The following is a 23,348-nucleotide window of genomic DNA, read 5'->3' on the forward strand; positions in this document are numbered from 1 at the left end:
TTCTGAAAGTTTGCGTCATGATCACTATTTTTAAACAAGATTCAAGCGCTGAGAGGCCATAAAAAAATCTTTATCATCATTACAGTGTGACGTCTGGCTATCTGTCACTGCCTTTTCTCTCTTGAACACCCTCTTTCATGTAAGCTGACCAAAGTGCTATCTTTATGCGATGGTACCTGGTTAAAAAAAAAAAGTTAAAATACTAGTTGACAAATGACACATCTTTGCGTCACTTTACATGGCAGAGGGCCCACGCAATGCTTCCTGATGTCCCATCATCTCACTATAATTACTATATCTCTGATCTCTATTTCGCATTTGGCTGTCATTCTCTATTATACTGTTTATCAGCTGTAACTTTTTATTCTAGCACCAACTGCAAACAACTGTTTGATTTTCCCCACCAAAGACTTCTTTAGTCATCATTCAAGTTTTAGTATCTCTGTGTCAGTTTAGCTGACCTAAAATAACTTCTGCAACTATTTTATTTTGCTTCCCTGAATTTTGTAGCTCATAGTACAGAGCATTTAGTTTTGTGAGTTAGATTTATGCAGATTGACTCTGTACAAAGAAAAAACTGACAGAACAGGTCACCACTACAATAACGGTAACCTTTCCAAAGGTTACACCTGATGACATAATCCCTTCAGATAGTATGAGCAGCAAATGAATCACAGGTATAACGCACTTTTTGAACAGCTCACATTTTTGTAATGTAGCAAAGTTCAAAACTGTTCAGCTCAAAACATTTGGTTGACAGCCGTTTCTCTAACCCAAACCCCAGCTAAAAATTAAGCGGGCGTCAAAGTTTTATGTCAAATACAGGTAGATTCGCTGGCCTGGAAGTAAATACTGCTAAAGACCACATGCACTGTGGTCCTAGCAGCTTTCATGCCAGAGTACTCTAGTGAAAAATACCTAAAGTGAATACACCTGATAAATAGATAGTATGAATAAAGTATTCTTACAGTCAACAGCGTCCTTTATTAGAGGGTGAAGCAAGGCTCTTGGTGATCCGTGATGTAGATTCAGCCTAGGACGTAAAATAACACCAACACCCATGACTTCACACGTAAAGAAAACTCCTATAGATCCCCACATAACAAAAACACACAGGCTACATATAATTCTACTACAGTGGAACCCAGACTTACGAATACCCCATTTAATGAAAAATTCAAGTTATGAAGGCACTTAACGGCAATATTTCTGCCTGTGTTACGGCAAAATGCCAGCGTAATGAAATCCGCTGGCTCTGATTGGCTGAGCCCAGAATGCCTACAATGCCTACAATGCCCACAATGCCTTCCGAATCATGTGACAACCCCCTTGGCTTTCGTAATTGCGCTTCGCTGTTCCACTTGAACGATGCATTGTTGTTGCAGTTAGCAATTAGCCTATAGCCTATCGTTCACTCAAAAGGCGCGATGGGTGCTTTGACTTACGAAAATTTTCGACTTACGAAAGACCCTCAGGAACGAATTAATTTCGTAAGTCAGGGTTCCACTGTACTTACCAACATAGCAAACCCTAGTTGATTTAAACACCTTACACACAATAGTAGGTCTACATGGAGTAAAAAGCCATATCTATATGTTACACATGAATACTGATCTAAAATTTTGAAAGACCAAGCAAACTAGGTGAACTCTAAGTCCCTGGATAATATTCTGGCAGAAACTCTTTCACTCTAAATACACCTGCTCTTTAATAATCTCTTCATGAGAAAGTTCATTAATCCTTCGGCAGAGGAATTAAGAATGGACTAATCACCTTCTCTCCCCATCAGCAGCTGGGGTGTCTGGCCTGTTGGTGAAAAGCTCCAGGACAGTAAAGCCTCGTCCCAGAGCCTGGTGAGAGCAGTCTGGTCTGGGTGATAATGACACCAACTCCAGAACCAACAGTGTGTTGGGTAAAGTCAAAGAGGTATGGACATACAGTACCTAGAAAAAGAAACACAAGGAGTAAAACAAGATCCGAAATTAAGCCAAAATGAAAATAACAGGACCAATGATTTGTGGAAACCTGGTTTTGCCTCCTCTTACGTGTTGGCCATCATCATCTTGCTTTGTTTAATAGTTTTTTTAACCTATGTGTGGCATCCAAGGTGTAAATTTCTATATAACACGGTACAAAGGCAGCAACCTGTCAATCACAGACATCTGGGATCTAAACTGTACTGCTTAAAGAAGACAACAAAACTTTCAAATCACTTAGCTGATGAAGAGTTGCATCTACAGGTGAAAGGTACCCCAACATCTTTCGTCCTCCTTATACTTCATGACTCAGCACATGGTTTTAAAGTAAATTACACTAAACACTGTATGCAAATTAGTGTTTACATTAACACTATATTAATAAACATTTGCTTTAAAATGTATTTTACAAAATAACAGGTTACGAATATTAATGTAATAAGTGTAACAAGTAACAGAACAATGAGAACAATAACTAGGCAAGCAAGCAATTTTAATACATGTTTTTAGATGTATGTTCCATATTTAGCACAAATTGAAAGCATAATGCAGACAGTACTAAGCTCAAGAAGGTTTATATGACATATAGCCATTAAACTGTGTGCGTATGTTGAAAATCATTTCAGGGAAATGACCTATAAACAAGTACAGATGGTGTACAATCCCCTGGTACCTACTTCAGCTTGAAGCATCAAATGTTGCTGTCATTTGAGTTACTGCAGTACAAGGATAATCAAACTAGGAACAAAATACACATTTACTATTTGGACTACGAAACCAGGATCCCGGGGACACTGAGAATAAACAGCTAAAAACAAGAAACTGATTTACCACCTTACAAAAGTACACCATTAAAACAAATTGAAAGTTGCCATGACTACACAGAAATTCTACACATAGTTGTTCTGACTAGGATTTTTTAAAGGCACATGGCTTCCCTCTCCCCAGGTCATTAATTCATTTAAAAAACAGTGAAAAAAATACCATACCACATAAAACACACAGTGCAGAGATATTTAGTGTGCACCTGGTATGCATTCACTTCAGATCACTGTGAATGAAATCAATGTGGCTATTAATAGCCACTTCATATGGTAGGAAATAAAAGGTACATAAGTACAAAGAGAAAGAAACAAACAAACAAGCCAGCAAGCCCGAAACATGGTACACAGAATAAATACGTCAACATGCAATCAAGCTTCATTCTTGAATAATATTGACAGGAAAACAGCAACAGCTGTACAGGTTGCTCACAAGCATATTTCTTTGATTTATTTAATTGCTTTGTAATTGTAACAGATTGCTTGTCTTCGTTCCAATCACGATAGCATACATCTTGTTAGATGTTTTTCTTTATTTTAAAAAGACTTCAAAATTTCTACCATTTACCATCTTCGGATTCTCTGTGGTCACTCCAAGCACATCTGTGTCAGTCTCCATATTGCAGGTCTCTAAAAAGAATGAGCCAAACATCCTGACCAGAATACCTGATTGGCAAATCTAACATTCAAGAGGAGGGAATGTCCCCTGATAAAGAAACCATAGGATTATGCAGGTGAGGATGACCTTGGGTTTTTTTTATTTAACTAGTTCAGAAGGGACAGTCATTCAAATTCGAAATAACAGCCTACCTACAGCAGAGCCACACTGATTTACATGCACAAAGGCCTGAATAAGATAAAGAGGCCCACAAATTCTCTCTGATCCATTCGTCCCTGAGCACAATAAAGCCTGTTGTTTTTCAAAACCATAGAGAAGAACATGACGGCATCAAAAGGAAAAAAAAAAACAAAACGGTATAAGTAGACATGAGCTATCTTGAAATATAGAACCAATTTCTCCCAGCCTACTGAGGCAGACCCTGTTCATCTTTAGACCCAGCTATCAGCCACCACTGAGCCATTTATTCAAATTCAAAGCCTCTGAGGCATTCCTATTTCGGCCACATCGCTTTTATCTCTATGGACGGTGAGTTTAAATGACTTCTTTTCAAAATACAAACACTGGTGAATGGTGAATACAAATGTAAAACATGGGAAGTAAAGGTACTCGTATGGTTTGGTTTAGTTATTTGTCTGCTTGTATCTACACCCACTAGTCTTTGCCTCATCAACAAGGAAGCTGACACTTACAGAATAGTGTGGTTCACAAACTGGTGTCTCTGCTAAAAAAGAAACTCCCTGTTGGAAGAAATTCAACAATGACATATTTCCCTTTGTTCAAAGCCTAAACATAGAAGCTGAGAACTGTTGAGGAAATCATTTTGATCAACAAGCTTCCAATGAAGAATTTTAGAGAAACTTGTATTAAATTTTAAAATACTCAATCTGTTTTAATCCAAATCCTCCCTTATTCTCAGAAATGATGGTGTACATTTCCTCACTGAGCATTTACTCTGTTTGCTGAGCTGGAATTCAGACAGATATTTTAGCAACAACAAACACTGGCTGAGCTGAGAAAGTAAAAATATCCCACATCCCTAGATGCATGTCATTCAGTATTCATGGACTGAAAACTTTACTTTCACTCAGTTTATTTATTTCCAACCTTAACTCCCAAATCAAAGCCTCATTTTTGAACGAACTTCTTTTGAACCTATCCCCAAGTTGTATAACAAGACATTTTGGGTTTTTTTTGGGGGGGGGGGGGGCATATTCTATCATGTTCACCCAAGTTCCCTCCCACCGTGATACTGTAGAATCTGCATTGCGGTTAAAGACGCAGTCCCCAGTCTAAAAGCAATCCAAATATGGACATTGTTCATGATGAATTTCCAGTTCAAGCTTGAATTCCTTTTTCATACGCTCCAATGCTTTGATACAACTCCAAATTGATTTCAGTCCAGTCTCTGGAACAAAAAAAAAATCCCACTTCATGTCCCCATAGAGCAAATAGCTCCCATATTCAATTTGCAATTATTCAGATTTACAGACGAAATGTAGTCAGAGCTAAAAAGAACAGCCGTGACTGAACATTTTGAAACAGACAAGCTCAACTAAAGATAAAATAATAACAAGTGTTCTGACTGATACTGCTGTAGCTATACTGAGTCTTATTTAGGTCATTTTCTAGTACAAATTCACAGGTGGAGCGTTCTTCGCTCGTCTGTGTTGTTAAGATCCTGCCTCTATTATCACTTGCTTACAGGAGATACGTTTACCATCAATAATCAATAATAATATAACAATTACTCTTCATACAATAACGGTGTGATAGTTAGTACTGTCTCCTAATAGTTCTAATAGTTCCTAATAAGTTCTCCCCAGATACTCTGCCTTCCTCACACAGCTCAAAGACATCCATGTTAGGTTAACTGGTAATTTTAAATGGCCCTTGAGACTGTATGGTTATCGGTCTCTGTACATTAGCCGAGCAACAGATTGGCAAACTGTCCACAATTTACCCTGCCTCCTGCCCCAAGACAGCTCCGCAACCATGTATTGCATAATAATAGTGATGGCTGGATGGACTGTTTCTGAACAGAGCCAAAGTCCAAACACTGTATAAAATGTATATAAAAACAAAAGACAAAGACTTGAAAATCTTATAAACCCAAATTTTATTTACAGTAGAACATAGAAAACATATCAAGTGTTTCAACTGAGAAAATGTATGATTTTAAGAAAAATATTAGCTTGTTTTGAATGGCAAGCTCAGGCAAGATCAGTAGCACATTTGGGCATATCTGGAAAGGCATCATCAATGCTGAGGGATTTATACAGCATGTGCTCCCATCCAGACAAAATATTTTTCAGGTAAAGTGTTGTATATTTCAGCAAGAGAATACTAAACCACATAACCACTGCATGTATTATATGAGCACGCTGCTATCGTAGCAGTCTGGGGGTTGAACCGGTCTTCGTGCAGTCTTGACACTGCCAGCAGAAAAAAATGTGTCACAATATGAAACAAAACATACGACAAAGCGTTTAAACTCAACCTTCTGTCCATCACTTTGAATAAAAACACAGCCATCTCTGTCAGGGTGGGCCAAATAGTGACTTGTTTTTCCACAGAAGCTCACTTGCTCCTTTACTCCTTACAAAGGTAGCAGTGGCAAATACCAATAGAACTTGGACAAGTATACCGAGCAACCAATCGGCCAGTTGTACTGGAGGCTATGGCCTTTACTTTATCAAAACTTAAAAAGGACAAATTTGAACTCTGTATGTTCAGCCCCATATATGGATATATATGTGTATTATGTTCCAAGCAGCAATTACACTGCCACATCTCTAAGTTTGTACTATCTACCATCCAACATAATAGCAGTTCTTTCCCCACAACTTTCACTTCAAGGCAGTGTTGTAAGATCTTGCTCACAACGCCATGGGAACACTGGGAGATGTCATTGAAAAAACAGCTTGCATCGGCAGCAACGCCAGGCGCAGCATATGTCGGCTCTAATGAGAGGTTATACTCTGCGGCAACCGTCAACAGAGCAGTAATCGATTCTCACAGGGGTAAATATTCAATGCCCATAACTTGAGTAAAGAGGGAAGAACAGAAACGGGATGACATTAAAACATCATCAGCGCAGAGGCATGTGGCTGGAAGTCACTGTCACTGCTAACAACAAGCTTGTCTGCAGCTTCTGGGGAGGTTTTCTGGGACCTCTTTGTGGGTGAAAGAGAAGAGGCAAATGAAACCATGAAAGACTGATGATGTGAGATTTAAGGCTATAGAAGAAAACACAGAACAAGCAACATGAATTGCTATATTATGGGATATGTTTATATTTAAAGAAGCTGAATAGGCACTAGTGACACATTTATGATCCTGTCTTTGCATTGTCAGAGTATAAAAGCTAAAGCTAATTCTTCTTGCCCCCCTGAGGTGGTCATTCAACTGTTCTACTGAGGCAAGCACTAAGAGGAATTTCATGGGCAATGCACAAAAGAAAAAGACTACAAATGAGCACTGGTTTTGCAAACAGAGGTCCAGAGCAACTGGAGTATAATTGACATCGACCTGTTGTTCAACCATTGGAGGCTTCCCAAAAGAAAAGCAAACAGGGCATTTCCATTTAGCCCACACACTGGCTAGGAGCCTGGGAACAAAAGTGTAAGCTACCTGGGATTTAGCTAACCAGCCAGTTCCCTATGTCTGCATGCCTGTGTTATTCACATGTAATGCATGTACCTGTAGGTAGCTAAGCTGACTAAAAGTCATTGTTATAGCTAAAACACAATAAAAACAAAGTACAATGAATCACAACTAGGCAATGCAGTAAGCTAGCACACATATACATTTAACCCTAAACTCTAGATGTACAAGTAGATGTGCTGTATACCATGTGCTATTACCCTTGGACTTTCCCTGTTGAACTCAAAGTCATACAACTCAGCTCATGAAGATTTATGAAGTTAAGCAAGCACATGTGCTCAGGGAGATTCTTAGCTGTAGTGCTTTGATACAAGTTTTGGCAGCATAGCCAACGCCTTGAGGTAGAGGGAAGAGAGGGAGCGGGAGAAAGAGAGCGCAAAAGCAAGAGAAACGCAGCACATCATTTTACAGGCACAGAACCAGCGGGTGTAAGCATCACAAATCCTCTTGGTATGAAATTCTATAACTGTCGCTAGCATAGGAGAGATGAGAGATGGTGGTGCGGATGATAGAGAGGCAGAGAAAATGACAGTGTTAGAAGCTTCGGGTTTCCTTATGGCCAGTAATAAATGTCACTGATCGTTTCTGGGCTGGTAAGACTGGTATGTATATGTGTGACAGACAAAAAACACTTTCAACAAGAGGTCCTCACAGGTCCAAAGTCTGTTGAGTATCAACAGGACAGATATGTCAGCCATCATTCTTCCTTGTCAGAAAATGATCATCTATGTGAAGCACACTGGGCTCCAGCACAGAAATGATCTTAATCATGTTATGAAAAACGATCACCGAATCCAGCTGCAGTGGTTTTTGTTCCTGGATAAATGTGGAATTGAATAAATGACTAGCACTTATACTCTTACCTTTGCCAAAATAAGCTTTTGAAAATTTACATAGTTCTTAAAGAGTTTATTAAATCATCACCCAATGTAAGGTTTATATCAATATTGGTAATTAACTAAATCATCTGTGGAGTTTGCATGTTCTCCCTGTGTTTGCGTGGGGTTTTTTCAGGCACACATGCTTCCTCCCACATTCCAAAGGCATGCAGTTAGTAGGGATAGGTTAATTGGTAACTCTAAATTACCCATAGGTTTGAATGTGGGTGCCAATGGTTGCTTTCTCTATGTGTTAGCCCTGCGACAGACTGGCAACCTGTCCAGGGCATACCCTGCCTCTCGCCCTAAGAAACTAGGATAGGCTCCAGGCACCCCACAACCCTGACAAGGATAAGCGGAAGAGAATGGATGGAGTCTGTTATGTCTGTAATGTTTAATCCAACAGTAGGTGCGAGCTCTTTAATCAAAATGACATTTTTATCCATGAATTTTTAGTTTTAAACAAGGTTTTGATAGATTTTGTTAAATATTTGTGCCTTACTGTTTTCATGACAGGCGGCCTAATAAATTTGTTATGTTCTATTCTTTATAAAGAAAAGTTCTTTTTGGAACACTGAAGACAGAGGATGCAGCAAGCGAGAGCCTAAAGCTGGAGCTGATGAGAAAATGTGTTTTTTTTTCTATCACTTCGGCGATGGGTTTAAGTGAAGGGGGGGCCGGCTTGGATTGCATTCACAGTGGTAATAAATGCTGCATCCCAGGAGATGTGTAATGTGGCTGAAGTTGTTTAAAAAAAGAGGTTTGATATGTTATAAGGACAAAAAAGAGAGGGAAAAAAAACAAGTGAAGGACAGGCAAAAGCCGAGCTATCAGGCAAAGAGGACTGCAGCAATTACTGGAGAAATAGCCCAATTATGTGGAATCCCTCTGAGGAATGAGGTGACAGTGATGCGATTTCTATCCAGCAAGAACTTTCACAGGGCAGTAATTCTCAGTGTTCAAAAATCTTAGGCTATTTTACTACAGAAAACTTTAACAGCTAGTGAAATCACTTAAAATATAAGTAGACTAAATAAGAACTACATTTACTTTCTGTCCACTGAAAGTAAATGTAAATACTTTTGTTGATATGAATGTGTGGGGATGATCAAAATGTAGAATTTAATTGTTTTCTTCAAACAGCTTCTGATTTAAATCAGAATTTATTCATTATAAATTCACTATCAGGAATTGTCAATAAGGAATGCTAGAATAATAAACCATTCACGTTTGAGAAAAGTGTCTGGTGATAGGTTTCTTATTTTTAGTTTTATTTAGTAAAATTTAAAGTGATGAAATCCTTTCAAAATGACATCCAACGAGAACAAAATGTGAAAGTAAAATATATTGTATGTGAAGTCTTCTGGTAATAGAATGTCTATTGTGCTATGTTGTCTATGTCTACCATCTTGCAGCACTAAATCACATACACATAACTGTAACCAATCACATTATTCAAATGGTGAATGAAATATCAAGAAATGTTGAAGTTTTGGCCTGGATTTCTGGATATGTTTCTTACACTACTGTGAAAAAGTCTTAAACCACCCCTCAGTTCTGTTGTTAAGAAAGTGGGAAATAGTTGCAGCAATTCATTGAAATGTGCAACCATAAATGGTGGAGCTTGAATGGCAATATTTGGTATGACCACCTTTATTCTCGAACACAGCCTGAACTCTCCTAGGCCAGTTTTCTCATGATTCCTCATGATCAGCACAACATTCACAATCATTTTCTGACTTCAACTACTTCGGTTTGTCTGCCTCTGTTTGCAGCTTTGTCTCAAACTCCGACAAAATTCTACAACATCCCAGCTTCGCCAGCAACAGATCTCAGCACTCGCTCTAAGTCTTAGCTTGTCACCCAGGTTTTGGTCTCCTGACATTTTGTAAATCCTGTCTGAAATGCCTCGCAAACAAACTGTGGGCACTGTCTGAATCCTGGAAATGCATCACAATACAGAAGGAATGCAGGAAATATAAAACAATGAAAGAAAATAGAGGAAGTCTGCCAGACTTCAGATACAAATAGGTAAAGATTGAATTGACATGTCTAAGCCTGAAACAACAAAGTATGAGACAGACAGATTCTCTTTCTTTTCTTCTGTCTGAACACACACACAGAGGCAGTGCAGACCCCGGGGAGCGCTGATAGCCGAATTATAGGGACGAGCTCTGTGTGTATGTGTGTTTGTCTGTGGAGGGAAAAGAGGGAGTGACAGAAAGAGAAATGAGATAGGGATGGAGAAAGAACAGTCAAGTAAGAATCAAGTCAATACACAGCACACACAGTAGAAAGCAGCCACACACACACACACACCTAAAACCTCCTCAAGGCTCTCATCTCTCCCTACTGTCACCTCGGCAGTAGTTCTTGCGGCCCTTGAAATCCCACGATCACACATACACACACCCACAGTATATAGCTGCATATTACTGGGTGTGCCACTCTACTGTGTAAAGCTGTTAAGCAGCAGCTGCTCCGCTAGATGTTTGGTCCCCTTGGAGCTGAAATATTGATCAGTTCTCAGGCAAGGCAGAGCAGCCTGTGCCCCCACCGTCCCCATGTATAATTGAAGTGTATATCTTTTAGTGTGGAATGCCAGTCGGGAGAAGGAATTAAGCACAGAGGTAAGCTGAAGGACTGTCTATGCTGCCATGGCAGCTTCTTTATCCATCAATCATATAGCTTTTCAGACAGAGGGTTTTCATTAGCCTTCTACTTTGACTTGAGAAGGTGCCATACCCTATAAAAAGCAAACAAAGAAGGGAAGACAGGACATAGCAAGACCCACATATGTGTTGTAGAGCTAGTCATTATCTGAGCTCTCTTTTGAGTCATTCTGGGGAAGCAAACATTCTTAAAAGGAATTCATTTCAATATATAGCAGATGTAGTTATATTTCCAGCAACAAAGAGAAAGAACCAAGAATGCAACTCAACTCATCAACACTTTGACTTAATATAGTCGCTCTCAAGCACATCCTTAACAAAACAAAAAAAAACCAACCCAAAAAAGCAGAATTGGCTTTAAAAATCAATTCAAAGTGATACTATTTTCCCCAAACATTCCTGTGCACTGTAGATAGCGCATAGTAGAGCTATTTTAAGCTACTCTCTTGCCACAAGGGGTCACCACAGGAGGTAGCTCCGGACATCCTTCTTCAAGCAACCCAACATGGGATACATGTCTCCAGCTGGAATGGAACCAGCAACCTTTCACTTACCAAGTGAATGTGTTAACCATTGTAAGCATCTACTGATATTCTTTTTTTTAAATATCAAAAGACAGAAATTAGAAACACTGAACTCCTAGAACAGCCAGCTTCTTGTCTTTGAAAAATGGCAGTATCTGTCCTAAAGAAATTATTAAAGAAGTTAAAAACACAATAACACAGTAATAAAGCTGTTTATAATATAAACTGATTGAAGTGCCTTTAATGGTGCAGTCAAAAGGTGATGTATAAATGTCTTGCAACCAACTTCTCAGTTTAATACCTATGTGTAGTCGACTGAATATTCAAAACCACTGAAGCAATAGCAAAATATCTATCAAGGAAAAAGTTTTTCATTACTTCTTTAGGCCATCTACATGCCAGCAGCAGACCTCTAAACTCAATAAAACCTCTCTGGTTAGGGCAGTTGCATAAAAATACAAGATGACGAGCTCATGGGCTTTAAGTGAATGCCAAGCATAGAAAATAAAGGTGATAATTGCACCATTAAAGCAGACACCACCCACACATTTACTTTCTCATTTATTAATTGAAAAGGTTCATTAAATAAAGTATAGCCTTGCCAAATTGTTTAAAAAAAAAAAAAACAACAACAACAACAAAAAACCAAGTAGTGTGTCCACAATGTTTTCTAAATGCATGTGATAATGACTTTGGGTAAATTTTCAGCTATGTGCCTTTAGCATAAGAGCAATGGCATTGTCCGTCTGAACTTCAGGTTAGACTATTTGGCCCACACAGAAAAATATCAAGGGTGGCTTTAGTGATCCCATTGAAAACCACTATGAGATTCACATTTTTGGTTTTAAGTGGAAAATACTTAATAGGTATCAAACACCTCAACATAAAATTCTATAAAGACACTCAAATGCCCCTCAAGATAATTTGCCAATGCTTTAGTGATCCTCTTAACTTATGAACCTCCTTCAACAGCACTAGCGTAAAGTATTTTGCAACCTCCCAATTTAATTATTGGTGCCACAATTTAATTCAGGATCAAAACAATTTGGGTTTGAAAAAAAAGAAAGAAAAAACAATAACAAGGAAAGCATTTAGGTTCCTACTATACTGTGCTAAACTTCTATCATTTGCCCACTGAGCTGCGAATGAAACATAACTGACTGCTAATTGTCATAACAGAGTATGCTGCATGTTTATTTCAGTGATTTTTCAAGGTTATTTTGCAAGTTATTTATTAAATATATGAATTTTAAAGTCTTCTTCCAGTGTGAGTTTTTTCCCAGCAATGCATTTTACTGCCCATTAGTAAGAGTAAATTACACTCTGCTGTCTTGTAATTAACATGTCTGCTTCAGCTTCCTGTCTGCAATACCAATACTGGAAAAAGCCATGGCTGTGTATAGATGGATATTTTTTCTTTGGCCCAGCAGAGCTTGTTTTGGTTTAATAAAATCTAAAACTAGTGCAAGTTATGGTCTATTTTTAGATATACACCAGATGCATCTTAGGAGCCATAATTGTGTTATTTCTAAAAAATGCTTTATTCTAAACATAGGACAGTAGTAGTCAATAGTATGTTGCCATAACTCATTATAGAGTGATCTAGTGAGAAGTTTTACCAATCTGTGGACATTTGTAGGGGCAGAAACAGTGGCATGTTTGATTCTGTTTGGTTTATGGGCTTACTTTTCATTGCATATATTGGTGTTTATTTTTACTTTAAGTGTTATTGCTGCAAAAATGAATTTAGCAATTCATTATTTGTTCTGTTTTTGTTTTGCAAATTTACATTAAATGAATTTGTAGCCAGATTCATGTATGAATTGAGTGGACAAAAACCAATCAATACCAATTTGCCATCAAGACAGGCCTAAAATTAAAATGCTCACTCTGCATTTATGAAGCAAGTGCTTTCTCAATTAAGTGCTGGCAATTTAAGGGCATCTCCACACAGTAGGGACAAAACACCATGAAATTAAACGTGAAAAGCATAAAATCTGTTAAAAAGATTCATGCTGTGAGTTAAAAATTGTATCTGCTGTTTGTTAACATCAGATAAAATTTTATTATGCTATATAATATCATATTTTTATGGTCCTATATACTGAAATGGTATGTATTAAGCACACAGTAGTCCAACCTTTCTTACAGAAATTACATTTGGAAGTGGATGTCCTGAGTAATTGTCCACCTTTCTCAAATCTACCATTTTTGTCTAAAGTTCTAAAACTCACGAACACTCTAAAAAAAACAAAAAAAACCCTCTCTCAGTTAACGCTAGAAAATATTCCTCTGTATCACGAGTTATGACATCTGAAGTTCTGCAAGGATCAATCTTGGGGTCTGTTTCTTTTTTCTTGTTCCTCCCACCAACATAAAATCTTGTAATATCATTTATCTGTTTTTACCTTTAAATATTGAAAATCACTGTTCCATAATGCAGCTCAATGAGTACATTTTGGATATTAAAAAATAGATGGCTTACAGTTTCATACAGTTAACTAAGTTCAAAACAGAGGACATATTGTTTGTTCCTCCACTATTAACTGAGAGCTTGATGAATAACTTGGGCACTTTTAACTCTTTTTTTTTTTTTATTAAAACAGCTATGTCCACATTCTCCCTCAAAATCATTAAGGACTGCTTACCAACCACTCTTGAGTGCTGCTGAAATTCATTTTAAAAGGAGTTGGTACTCCTCCCATGTGACCTCCAACCTTCAGATCTAAACTAAATATATACCTTTTTTGTCAACCTTTTAGAAAATGCTAATCTTTGGAACTGTGGCTGAAGCACAAGTTATTGTTGTTGTTGTGGTACTTTAAGTAAATAGTGTGTACCATGAATTTTTAGGAACCCTTTTATTTTTTACTGTACTTCAATTTCAAATTCACTATATAAATAAAATGTACTTACTTACTTATAGACTTATCAACTGATGATTATATTAGCGCTAAAATACTGCTCCAGAGCTGTCATCCTCTCATCAGTATATGGACACCACTGAGTCATTTAAGTCTTTTAACTTTAGGCATTTTCAGACTGCCTACTGTGTAATTAATGTTTTCTCCCAGTCACTCTAACTTTGTTTACAATCTGTGGACTATAGTTAGAGCAAAGAGGGTAAAACATGTGGGCTAACTTTAACAAAGTAAATGAAAAACACAGTAAATGCAATAGTTGCTGTGGCATAGATATAGCCTCCTTTTAGAAAGGCTTCTATTTACAGAATTATGGATGAATATCAATTCAATATAAAAGCCAGTACAGATACTAACATCAATTATACCTATCACCGTGTGACGGTTTTGGGTTTTTCTTTTTTAGTCAGTCAGGGTATATTTTTTTTAATGGAATTGCATTTGAAAAATATACACTCACTGGCCTCTTTATCAGGTAAACCCGTTCAACTGCAACAAACAATTATCTAATCGGCGAATCACATGGCAGCAACTCTGTGCTGTTAGGCATGCAGAAATGGTCGAAATGGCTTTCTGAAGTTCAAACCAAGCATCAGAATGGAGAAGAGAGAGACTTAAAGGGATTAAGTGACCAGCAGCTCTTTTGTTGATGTGATTTTCACCTGGAGGTTAGGAAATAATCACTTGTTACAACCAAGGCTTGCAGAAGAGCTTCTCTAAACACACTGAACCTTGAAACAGAGAGTCTAGAGCAGCAGAAGACCACACCAGGTGCAACTACTGTCAGCTAACACACCATGTCACATAGCTTAAATCATTTAAAACCGGCTACTTTAACATTACAGTGAGTTCGCTGGTAGTCAAATGGCCTCCACAGTCATCAGCTCCCAATCCAACAGAGCACCACTGGGATGTGGTGGAACAGGTCACGTCAATATGGATCAATATCACAAATAAATATTTCCAGCACCTAGTTAAGTCCATGACACTAAGAATTTGGACAGTTATGAAGGCAAAAGGAGGTACAACCCAGCACTATCAAGGTGTACCTAATTAAGTGGCAGCTAAGTGCATATATTTCTTGCTATATGAATAAAATATACATAAACTGGTATGGTTACCAACATACAGGCCATGCAATCCATCATCAGAGAAAAAGTCTGGTAAACTGAAATGAATCAGTGGAATAATACCATTACAGATGTTTTCTTGTATTCAACCTAAAACAGCTAAAATTACCAGGGATGAACATAATTTATGTTAAGCTCTTCTCTTCTCACGGAGTGACATGAAAAGTGGACATGAGAGTTAGATCATGTCACATTTTTCCGAAAAGACGTATGTGGCAGCTCGATGTCCACGGTTGAGTGGCTGGGAATCATGTGTGGAGTCATACGTGGCAGACTGCAAAACACTGTGCATGGCACACAACAAATACACCAGACTTCAAAGAGAAGTTTTTTCCCCCCCTCATCTGAGCAAGCCTTGCTGGAGTATGTCTCTGCTTTAAGAAAGCAAGGAAAAGTAGAAAGGGTTGAGGCTTTAACTGTGGCTTTGTTACAGCTCTGACAGCTTAAATTTGGCAATCTATTGTATGTTTTAGAAACTTACACTTTGCAGATGAGTGTGTCTGCTGCCTTGTACTCATTACTCAGAGCTCAAGTTTGAACCATAAGGGATTCTTCACTTTGAAAGTAGTTTGTTCTTAAGAGAAAAACGTTTCAAGAAACAAAAGTGGCGGAATTGCACATCTGATGTTTGAATATTTTCCCATCGGTGAAGCACTGTCTGCTTTTTACTTCTTTGAAGTCATGTAATAATGCGTGTGTGATGATGCGTATGCTGGTATAAAGGGTACTGTTTTTAGTAACATTGTGAGGAATAAACATGTGTGTGTACACACGCGTGTGTGTATGTTACTCTTAGTTTATAGCATGCAATGCCAAATAGCATTTGCAGACCTAGAGAAACAGAGGTTGCACGGACACGAACAAAGCTTGGCCTTTTCTCTCAAGCCCATCTGTCGGCCTGATAATGTTGCACATATGAGAAGAAACCACTGGCTCCCCGTGAAGGCAGGGAGTTCAAATGGAGTGATCACAGTGAGAGACAATGCAGAAAGATGCACATTTCTCTCTCTACCATTCTCTCGACTCCTAAATCTGTGCATCTGTAGCACAACATTGCCCTCTACTGATCACAGCGCTCCCTTTGCCTCAATGTGTTCAAAGGAGAGTTAAAATATCCCTATACCTCACAAACAATCTGAGTCATGATTTGAGAAAACCAACAACCGGGGAAGTAAGTGTAAGTTTGATAATTCAGGACATATTGAGTTGTACAACAACAAAAAGATTACAAAAAAATTAAAAAATTCTCAAAAGGGACATATTTGACACACAAGTCAAACACATCACAAAACAAGGTTCATTTTGATTCAGAAGGTCTGAAACTACGACTGGACTTCACAGTAGTTTCTGTTTTGCATGCATAAATCTTTTTCAGACCCACTGAAGGCTTGGCATGGCAATTAAAATGGCACTACTTTCAAAATAAAAGCCTAATAAGTCTGACCTAACAATTAAAAACAACCCACGAAGGAGCTGGCACAGTTGACAAGATGTCATTCCTCTATCGGGAAAGAAAGAGATGCAAAGAGAGGGAAAAAAATTAGTAAGCACTCTCTTTTTAATCACCGTGCATCTTAGCTTTTCACCAGATATTAAAACCAATCCATCATGGCTGACTGGGGGGAGGGGGGTGCCTTGCAATTTTCCCTGTGCTCCCGTAACATAGGAGAGAACCCCCCCGACGTTATTTGGATATCAAACAGCAATTTGCCACTCATAAACACCAGCATGAATGCAAGTGCATTGGGCCAAATCCAATAAAAAAAAAAAAAAGCTAGCGGAGCTCTTGCGGCATGACACAGAGAGGGCCAGGCCCACTTTATCATCATGATAGGATATGATGTGGTTTATATTATTACCCTGGATGGATAATTGGATTTGGATGCTTATTGGGACACCAAGCGGAGTTTTTTTTTTGTACAGGCTATGACTATTACGGCGGATCAAAGTAAGGCCATTCACTGTGAGATATTGTTCGATCAAAAGAACATCACGCAGAGGAAAGGGGAGAAAACAGATGGTGACAAAACTGGAAATCATGAATGTGCCATAGCTGTGACTCATTGGTGTCTCTGCACAAAGACTTATGCAACACTCTGCATTTACCAGCCAGCCACAGTTCACAATACTCCTTCCATTAAAAGGGTTTCTCAAAACACCACGTACAACAGTCTAAACTCATGAGGCACCTCCAAATTTGGAAGCTACAGAGGAGCTTGCATTGCTCTGATGCAATCATAAAAACAGTGGGTCGCTGGCTTCCGACCAGGAGGCAGAGACCTTCAGATGTTTGATTGAGTGAGAGAACACACACATCCAGCTGTTCTCCAGAAATCTGCTCAAACATAGCAAAATGCCCAGTAAATTATCGTAAATATGATGCAGGGAGACAACATTTTCAAGGAATGCGACTACACAGGGGCACCTTATGTAGTTCACAACTTAAGGGCTTTTCAAAAGAAAGCTTCTGGCAGGTAAATGCAGTCACTCGTCAGACAAGAAGATAATACAGCCCCACCATCAGCAGGGTGACTATTCTGCATCAGAGTGGTTTTAGTTACTGCACAAACTGAAGGTGGCATCCCCAAGATTCTCTTATAGAAGATGTCTTATATGCAAAACTAAAAACCTGACTTTTCTGTAATTTAGAGGGAGGTACATAATTCCTGTTTCCAAAATTTAGCAGTTTAGCAGCTGCCAGAGATCTCTGGATTTAGATGGCACTTTCTTGTAACGACATTAGGGCTCTGTAGGGGTCATACCATCTGCTGAATGGCTCTGGCAGTACTTTTACCTCAAAAATTCTATGTCTAATCTTTTGAGACTTACACGTTGACTCTGCTGTCAGTCCTTTTGAAGGACCTTCTTAGAACAAACTCACTGCTTGCCAGGACCAGAAGCTCACCATTTTGGGGTACAATGCAAACTTGCATAAATTAAAATTAAAATGCAACATGCAATGTGGAACTTCAATATGGCATCCAGTCACAATCACCACATGTAGCAGTCTTTGCAAACTAAAATAATGTATTCATGTAATACATAAAAGACACATTACAGCCACTTCAGTTGTAAATCATTTAACATCCAGTGTTAAAGTAGCTGTTAAGATGAGATGGCTGACTGGCGGACTAATCTACAAGAAAATCTAACAGCACGTCGTGATTTAACAAGACCTCTGTTTTTAAATCTCAGTAATGGCTGAAATATAAAAGCTTGAACTTTTTCACCGCATGCACACTTACATTAAAAAAGCGATTTAAGCAGGTGGGTGGGTAGATGTGTGGATTGACGGCACAGTTACTTTTGAAATAAAATACTGTTTTTAAATCGAGGGGATTTATCAGATTCAGCTCTGATCTTACTTGTGGTTTGAAAGTAGAAAGGAGGCTTGACATTACAAGGAAAATTCCAATGCTGCCAGCATTGATATAAAGTGAACCCTTAGTAAACTGCATGGTAGGGGCATTAGATGTTAGTGCATCAGTGGGAGCTTCTTTGGCAAACTATCCTCACACCTAACCAATAAAGCTCTGGTGATGCACAAAAAGCTACTTGTTGCTATCATGAGTTTACTCACAGTACAGGAAAGTCCCTGGTGGGTTCCTGGCTGAAAAGAGGATCTTTCCATTTGAATATATGGATTCTTTCATTGATCCACATACGAAAATTTGTCCCTGTCTTAAGTATTTGGAGCAGCGTGCAGACACCATGAAGCGCCTAGGGGACTAACTCCAGACATCATCCACTCAATCAAGATTTGACCTGGTATATTTCTCTTGTAGGAAACCCACCCAACGGATGAAGATCATCCAAGTTGCGGTGCACTTCAATATCAGTGCGGTATATTTTATCTTTTGTATCTCAAGTCTTTGGCTGTCACAACATTCCCTTCGGTATTTTCAATAAGAAATTGAAAATTTCATCATCAAAGCAGATCTTTCACAGAGTACACCAAGCAGCTTGACATCAAAAATACTTTTTTGTTCCCCGTTTTTGTTCCCCTTGATTACAGAGAAGAAAAGACTCAAAGACTCTGAACAGACTGAGACCATGTTTGGAAAAAAAGAAAATGAATCGTAAAGACTAAAGTGCAACAAATCTGACCTTTGACTGAAACTGCATACAACTACAATCCCAAGTCAATAAACATAAAAATATTAATACATGTGCTAAATCACACCAAGCATTACATAAGTACTTGTAGCTGTCCCAAAGGGCAATCTTAGTTATGTTGCACCCCTCTGCAACTCTGTTTTCTGGATTGACTGATTTTAACTTCGCCAATCAGAATAAGCCCTCACATGAGCCTGGTTATCAGCTCACTAAGTTAACCCAGGGTTTCCCATGCAGGAGACCAACTGGCTAACCAATTACAAGCATGGATAAGTGTACTGGTAGCAGATCAGCTGATTGTTAAACACACAATGCAGACAGAAAGCAACACATCTGCTACAGAAAAAGCAGCAGAGTGTGTGTGTCTGACAGCGAGAGAGAGAGAGAGGGAAAGCACTATACAACAGTTTAATACTAAAAGTCCTATATAAACACGTGAGCGCTTTAAGTGCTTTGCAGTCAATAAGACTGGACAAGATCTATTATAGTAATATACCATATTTGAAGCCTGGGAAGAGAGCTGGCAAAAATACTGATTGTATAATTTAACAGATTTATCCGTATCACAGCTCTATCATTAGGCCACAGGAGAATCTGATGGAATATAATTGAGTATTTAATTCAATTAATTTTTAAAAGACAGGTTTTAGCTTTTATTCTTTCAGCTGCAGTCTCAGTGGTGTTTTTAAGAGTTTGAGACCAACTAAAGAATAAAAATAAAAAAACAGATTTCTAATGTAGGACATTTGATACAAAAACCACAAATACAAAGACGCTCTGAATAAATGTGAGACTGAATAAATGTGAAAGTCTAGAATTGGAAGTTACTGGGGGAATTCTTACTGGGGGAAAATTCCTAGATATGAGATTTTATTTTAAAAAAAAAACTTTATCCCATCCTACTACGTGGGTACAGTGGGCAATGGCTCGTCCAACAATGGTGTCGCTATTTTCCAGAGAATTGAAGGGTCAGGGGGCAAACTCAGGGTTAATTAAGAAGTTATCTGGATAAGACAAAATCCTGCTTTGTACTACAAGCCTCTGGTATCTTCTGAGACTCAATATCTCACTAGCACAACACAGTAGGATAACACTAAACGCCCACTGTATCTTTTTTTTTTTTTTGAGTAAACAAAAAAAGAGTGTTTTGGTTGGGAAGCCGGCTTCCAGGGTGCTGTACTGTAATTCAGTCCAGGCAGAAATGCTACCATGGCCAAAGACTCCTCACAAGTTACTTGGCCCATTTTATAGTTCACTGGGTCTTTTGCAGGTTTTGTGTATCAATTGCAAACAACCTCATGCTGATTTCTTAGCAGGACTGCTGATCTTGTTGATTGCACAAGTTAAATCCATGATGACAGTTATAGCAAGGTAGCAGACATGTTTGTTCTTGTTCACTTGTGTGCATGGGCAGATAACTAATGAGTTGCAACTGCGCGATTTAATGCGCAACTGAGTTGCACATTAAATGAGGCACCCTGCTATGTGCACTATTAGATGTTAAGTTTTCTGTAGCTAGTACACAGTCTTGAGTGAAAAGAGTTGATTGATTTTTCAACCACATCTGTTCAGAGAGAGTGTGAAGCAGAGAAGGCTGAGCCAAAGTAGCACAACAAACCAAAGTCTCCACAATGTTACACTGGCAGCTTTTTTTTTTTTATGATTGGTTGTCACACAATCATAGAAAGCAAATCACAGCATCTCCAAGGGCAATGGCTTACTCAAAACCCCCCAGCTGGTGCTTAGCAGAACTGCTGAACAGTTACAAATGGACAACTTTCTTTTTTGCCCTGCCGCTGTCGGTCTCATGTGGTCACTCACACTTATTTCAGCCTGTTTGGACTTCACCTAATGGCCCAGAAAGGGCAAAGCTCTCATGTCATTCGTTTCTAGATGAAACTAGCTCAAACACATTTGCTGGCGGCTGAAAATTCCATCACTTTGCACAGAGGTCATTCTGTCTGAACCTGACACTAAGAGTAATACAAAGTATTGAGAAACATGATGATGTTGCACTACTACTTTTGGCACCATAACACGTGAATTTCAGCAGGCAAACTTCAGTCTCACTGATATGGGGAGATGCGATCACATACTTCTGAGATATGAATCTGTCTGATCCTCCTATTGGTTTTGGCACTGCTGTTACAGGATGAGCTGTACAGTTTGTCTAGTTCATTAAGCTGAACAACTACACACTGTATATTACTCCACACAACTTTAACCTGGGCACACTATCCAAAGTGAACAAAATCAAAACGGGCTAGTGGGGGGTATTTTTGAAATAAAAATTACAAAATTGAAAAACTCTCATTTTTCAATTTGTATAATGTTGTTTTTTGGGGGGGTTTTTGGGGGGGGGACTAAGCTATTTATTACACCACATTATATACAATTACCACTGTCAGACAAGTAAAGACTAGTTAATGAACGAGTAAAAGGTCTTTCTAGCAATACTGGACATAATGTGATTTTTCTATCAATGTAATGAATGACGTGCTTTTTCAGTTATTAGAGTTTCCAGGACTAACTGATCACTGCCATAAAGTGGCACACATCTGTAATACAATCATGATATTTTCTATGAAACTTTGTCTCAAAGTTCTCTCTAATACTAAATTTTTACCTCACAAGGAAATTAGCTCTTCTTCAACTTGCAGGATGAGAAAAAAGAATCGAAATCATCAAATGCAACTGGAATCACTTATTGGCAATCACTTCAGTTTGTAATTTGCTGTGCTTTAGCTGACAGGATCCTCAAGAGCATAGCAGAACTTAGGGAAATCAATGCTGCTAATTTAAAGACGGCTAATTGGTAAAGCTTTTGAGTTGCTTTTAATTAAATAACGGCTGCCCTAAATGAATGGAATTTATGGATGAATACACATTGATTTTACTACATAATCATCGACTCGCTGTTTGCCAAAATAACATGAGAGGGGTTTTTAAAAGAGCCTATATATATATGCAACAGCTGTGTGCTGTTTGGAGTAAACTTGTTTCAGTGGGATGCCTGTTAGAGAAGAGTTACCTCATTAAAAGTGATCTTGTTGTTTTTTATTGTCTGAGGTGAGCTCTTCCATGTTTTCCCAAAAAAGTGCTGATGATTTCTGTCAAACAGCGTTGCCCGTAGTTGGTAAGTCACACTTTGTTCTCCCACTGCCTTCTCCTATGAGCAAAAAGGAAGCATATGCATCTTAGAAAAGTCACTGTTAACAAGTGAAGAGTTAAACTTAAATCCTCCTTTATGACTATTATCCAACTTCATGAAAAACACCCCAGAATGAGGTTCCCAATATCTGAATGCTCAGTTTTGCATCGCTGTAACTGATAATGCCAGCAAGTAGTGGATGTCAGATTCACTTTGGTACTGTTTGATGCTCTACATATAGACTGAATTTACTAATAATCCCATGACATTGATTGTGTGTCTGATTAAAAAAAATGTATGGTTGCCTTCAAATATAACATTTTTCAAAGGTTCGCCAGATTACTTCAGGCGCAGTGTCACAGAGATGGATACTGAATAGGCCTTATCGTGACTTTTATTTTGACAGTCAATACAAAGTCAAGCTCACAGATTAAAATACATTGAATTTAGGTTTGCTAAACCTCTAGTGAATTGCTATAGCAGAGTTTTTTCTATGTTTTTAATTAGCACTGAAAGCTAACTGTAAACAGTCACCTGGGATGGGAGGTGAGTTGCAGTGACACGGTTGAGGGTGAGCTGGAAGCCGTGGGACTGGGTGAAGCGGCTTTCCACAGCCAGCCTTACGGTTTGGCTGTGCGGGGGAACCATCCGGTTCCTCTCAAACACTTGCTTCCAGTCGTCCGCCATGCTGGGTATGTCTTCTATTTTTACCATGTCCTTTAGTTAAAATAAACATTAGCCTGACATTGAACAAAAAAACTCAGAAATGTTGAACGCAACCAATGTTTTACTCTGAATTTAGTCTTCTCCATCCGTTCAGATGTTTAAGCCGTGGCCGCCATATTGAAATCAGATTCTATCATTTAGAACAAAG

General features: G+C 38.5%; 1 protein-coding gene across 1 annotated transcript in view; it reads right to left on the bottom strand.

Moving 5' to 3' along the window:
- Positions 1-23,337, bottom strand: part of nphp4 (nephronophthisis 4) — a 170,258-nt gene extending 146,921 nt beyond the window's left edge. Inside the window, exons 1-4 of the mRNA XM_080295371.1 lie at positions 23,009-23,337; positions 22,355-22,492; positions 1,774-1,943; positions 969-1,033 (exon numbers count right to left, since the gene is read on the bottom strand). Of these exons, the coding sequence (XP_080151497.1) occupies positions 969-1,033; positions 1,774-1,943; positions 22,355-22,492; positions 23,009-23,188 (553 nt within the window). The 5' untranslated portion in view covers positions 23,189-23,337. The remainder of the gene's footprint in view (positions 1-968; positions 1,034-1,773; positions 1,944-22,354; positions 22,493-23,008) is intronic.
- Positions 23,338-23,348: the final 11 nt, after the last annotated feature.

This window comes from Astatotilapia calliptera, chromosome 20 (genome assembly GCF_964374335.1).
Source record: "Astatotilapia calliptera chromosome 20, fAstCal68.1, whole genome shotgun sequence".
Lineage (NCBI taxonomy): Eukaryota > Metazoa > Chordata > Actinopteri > Cichliformes > Cichlidae > Astatotilapia > Astatotilapia calliptera.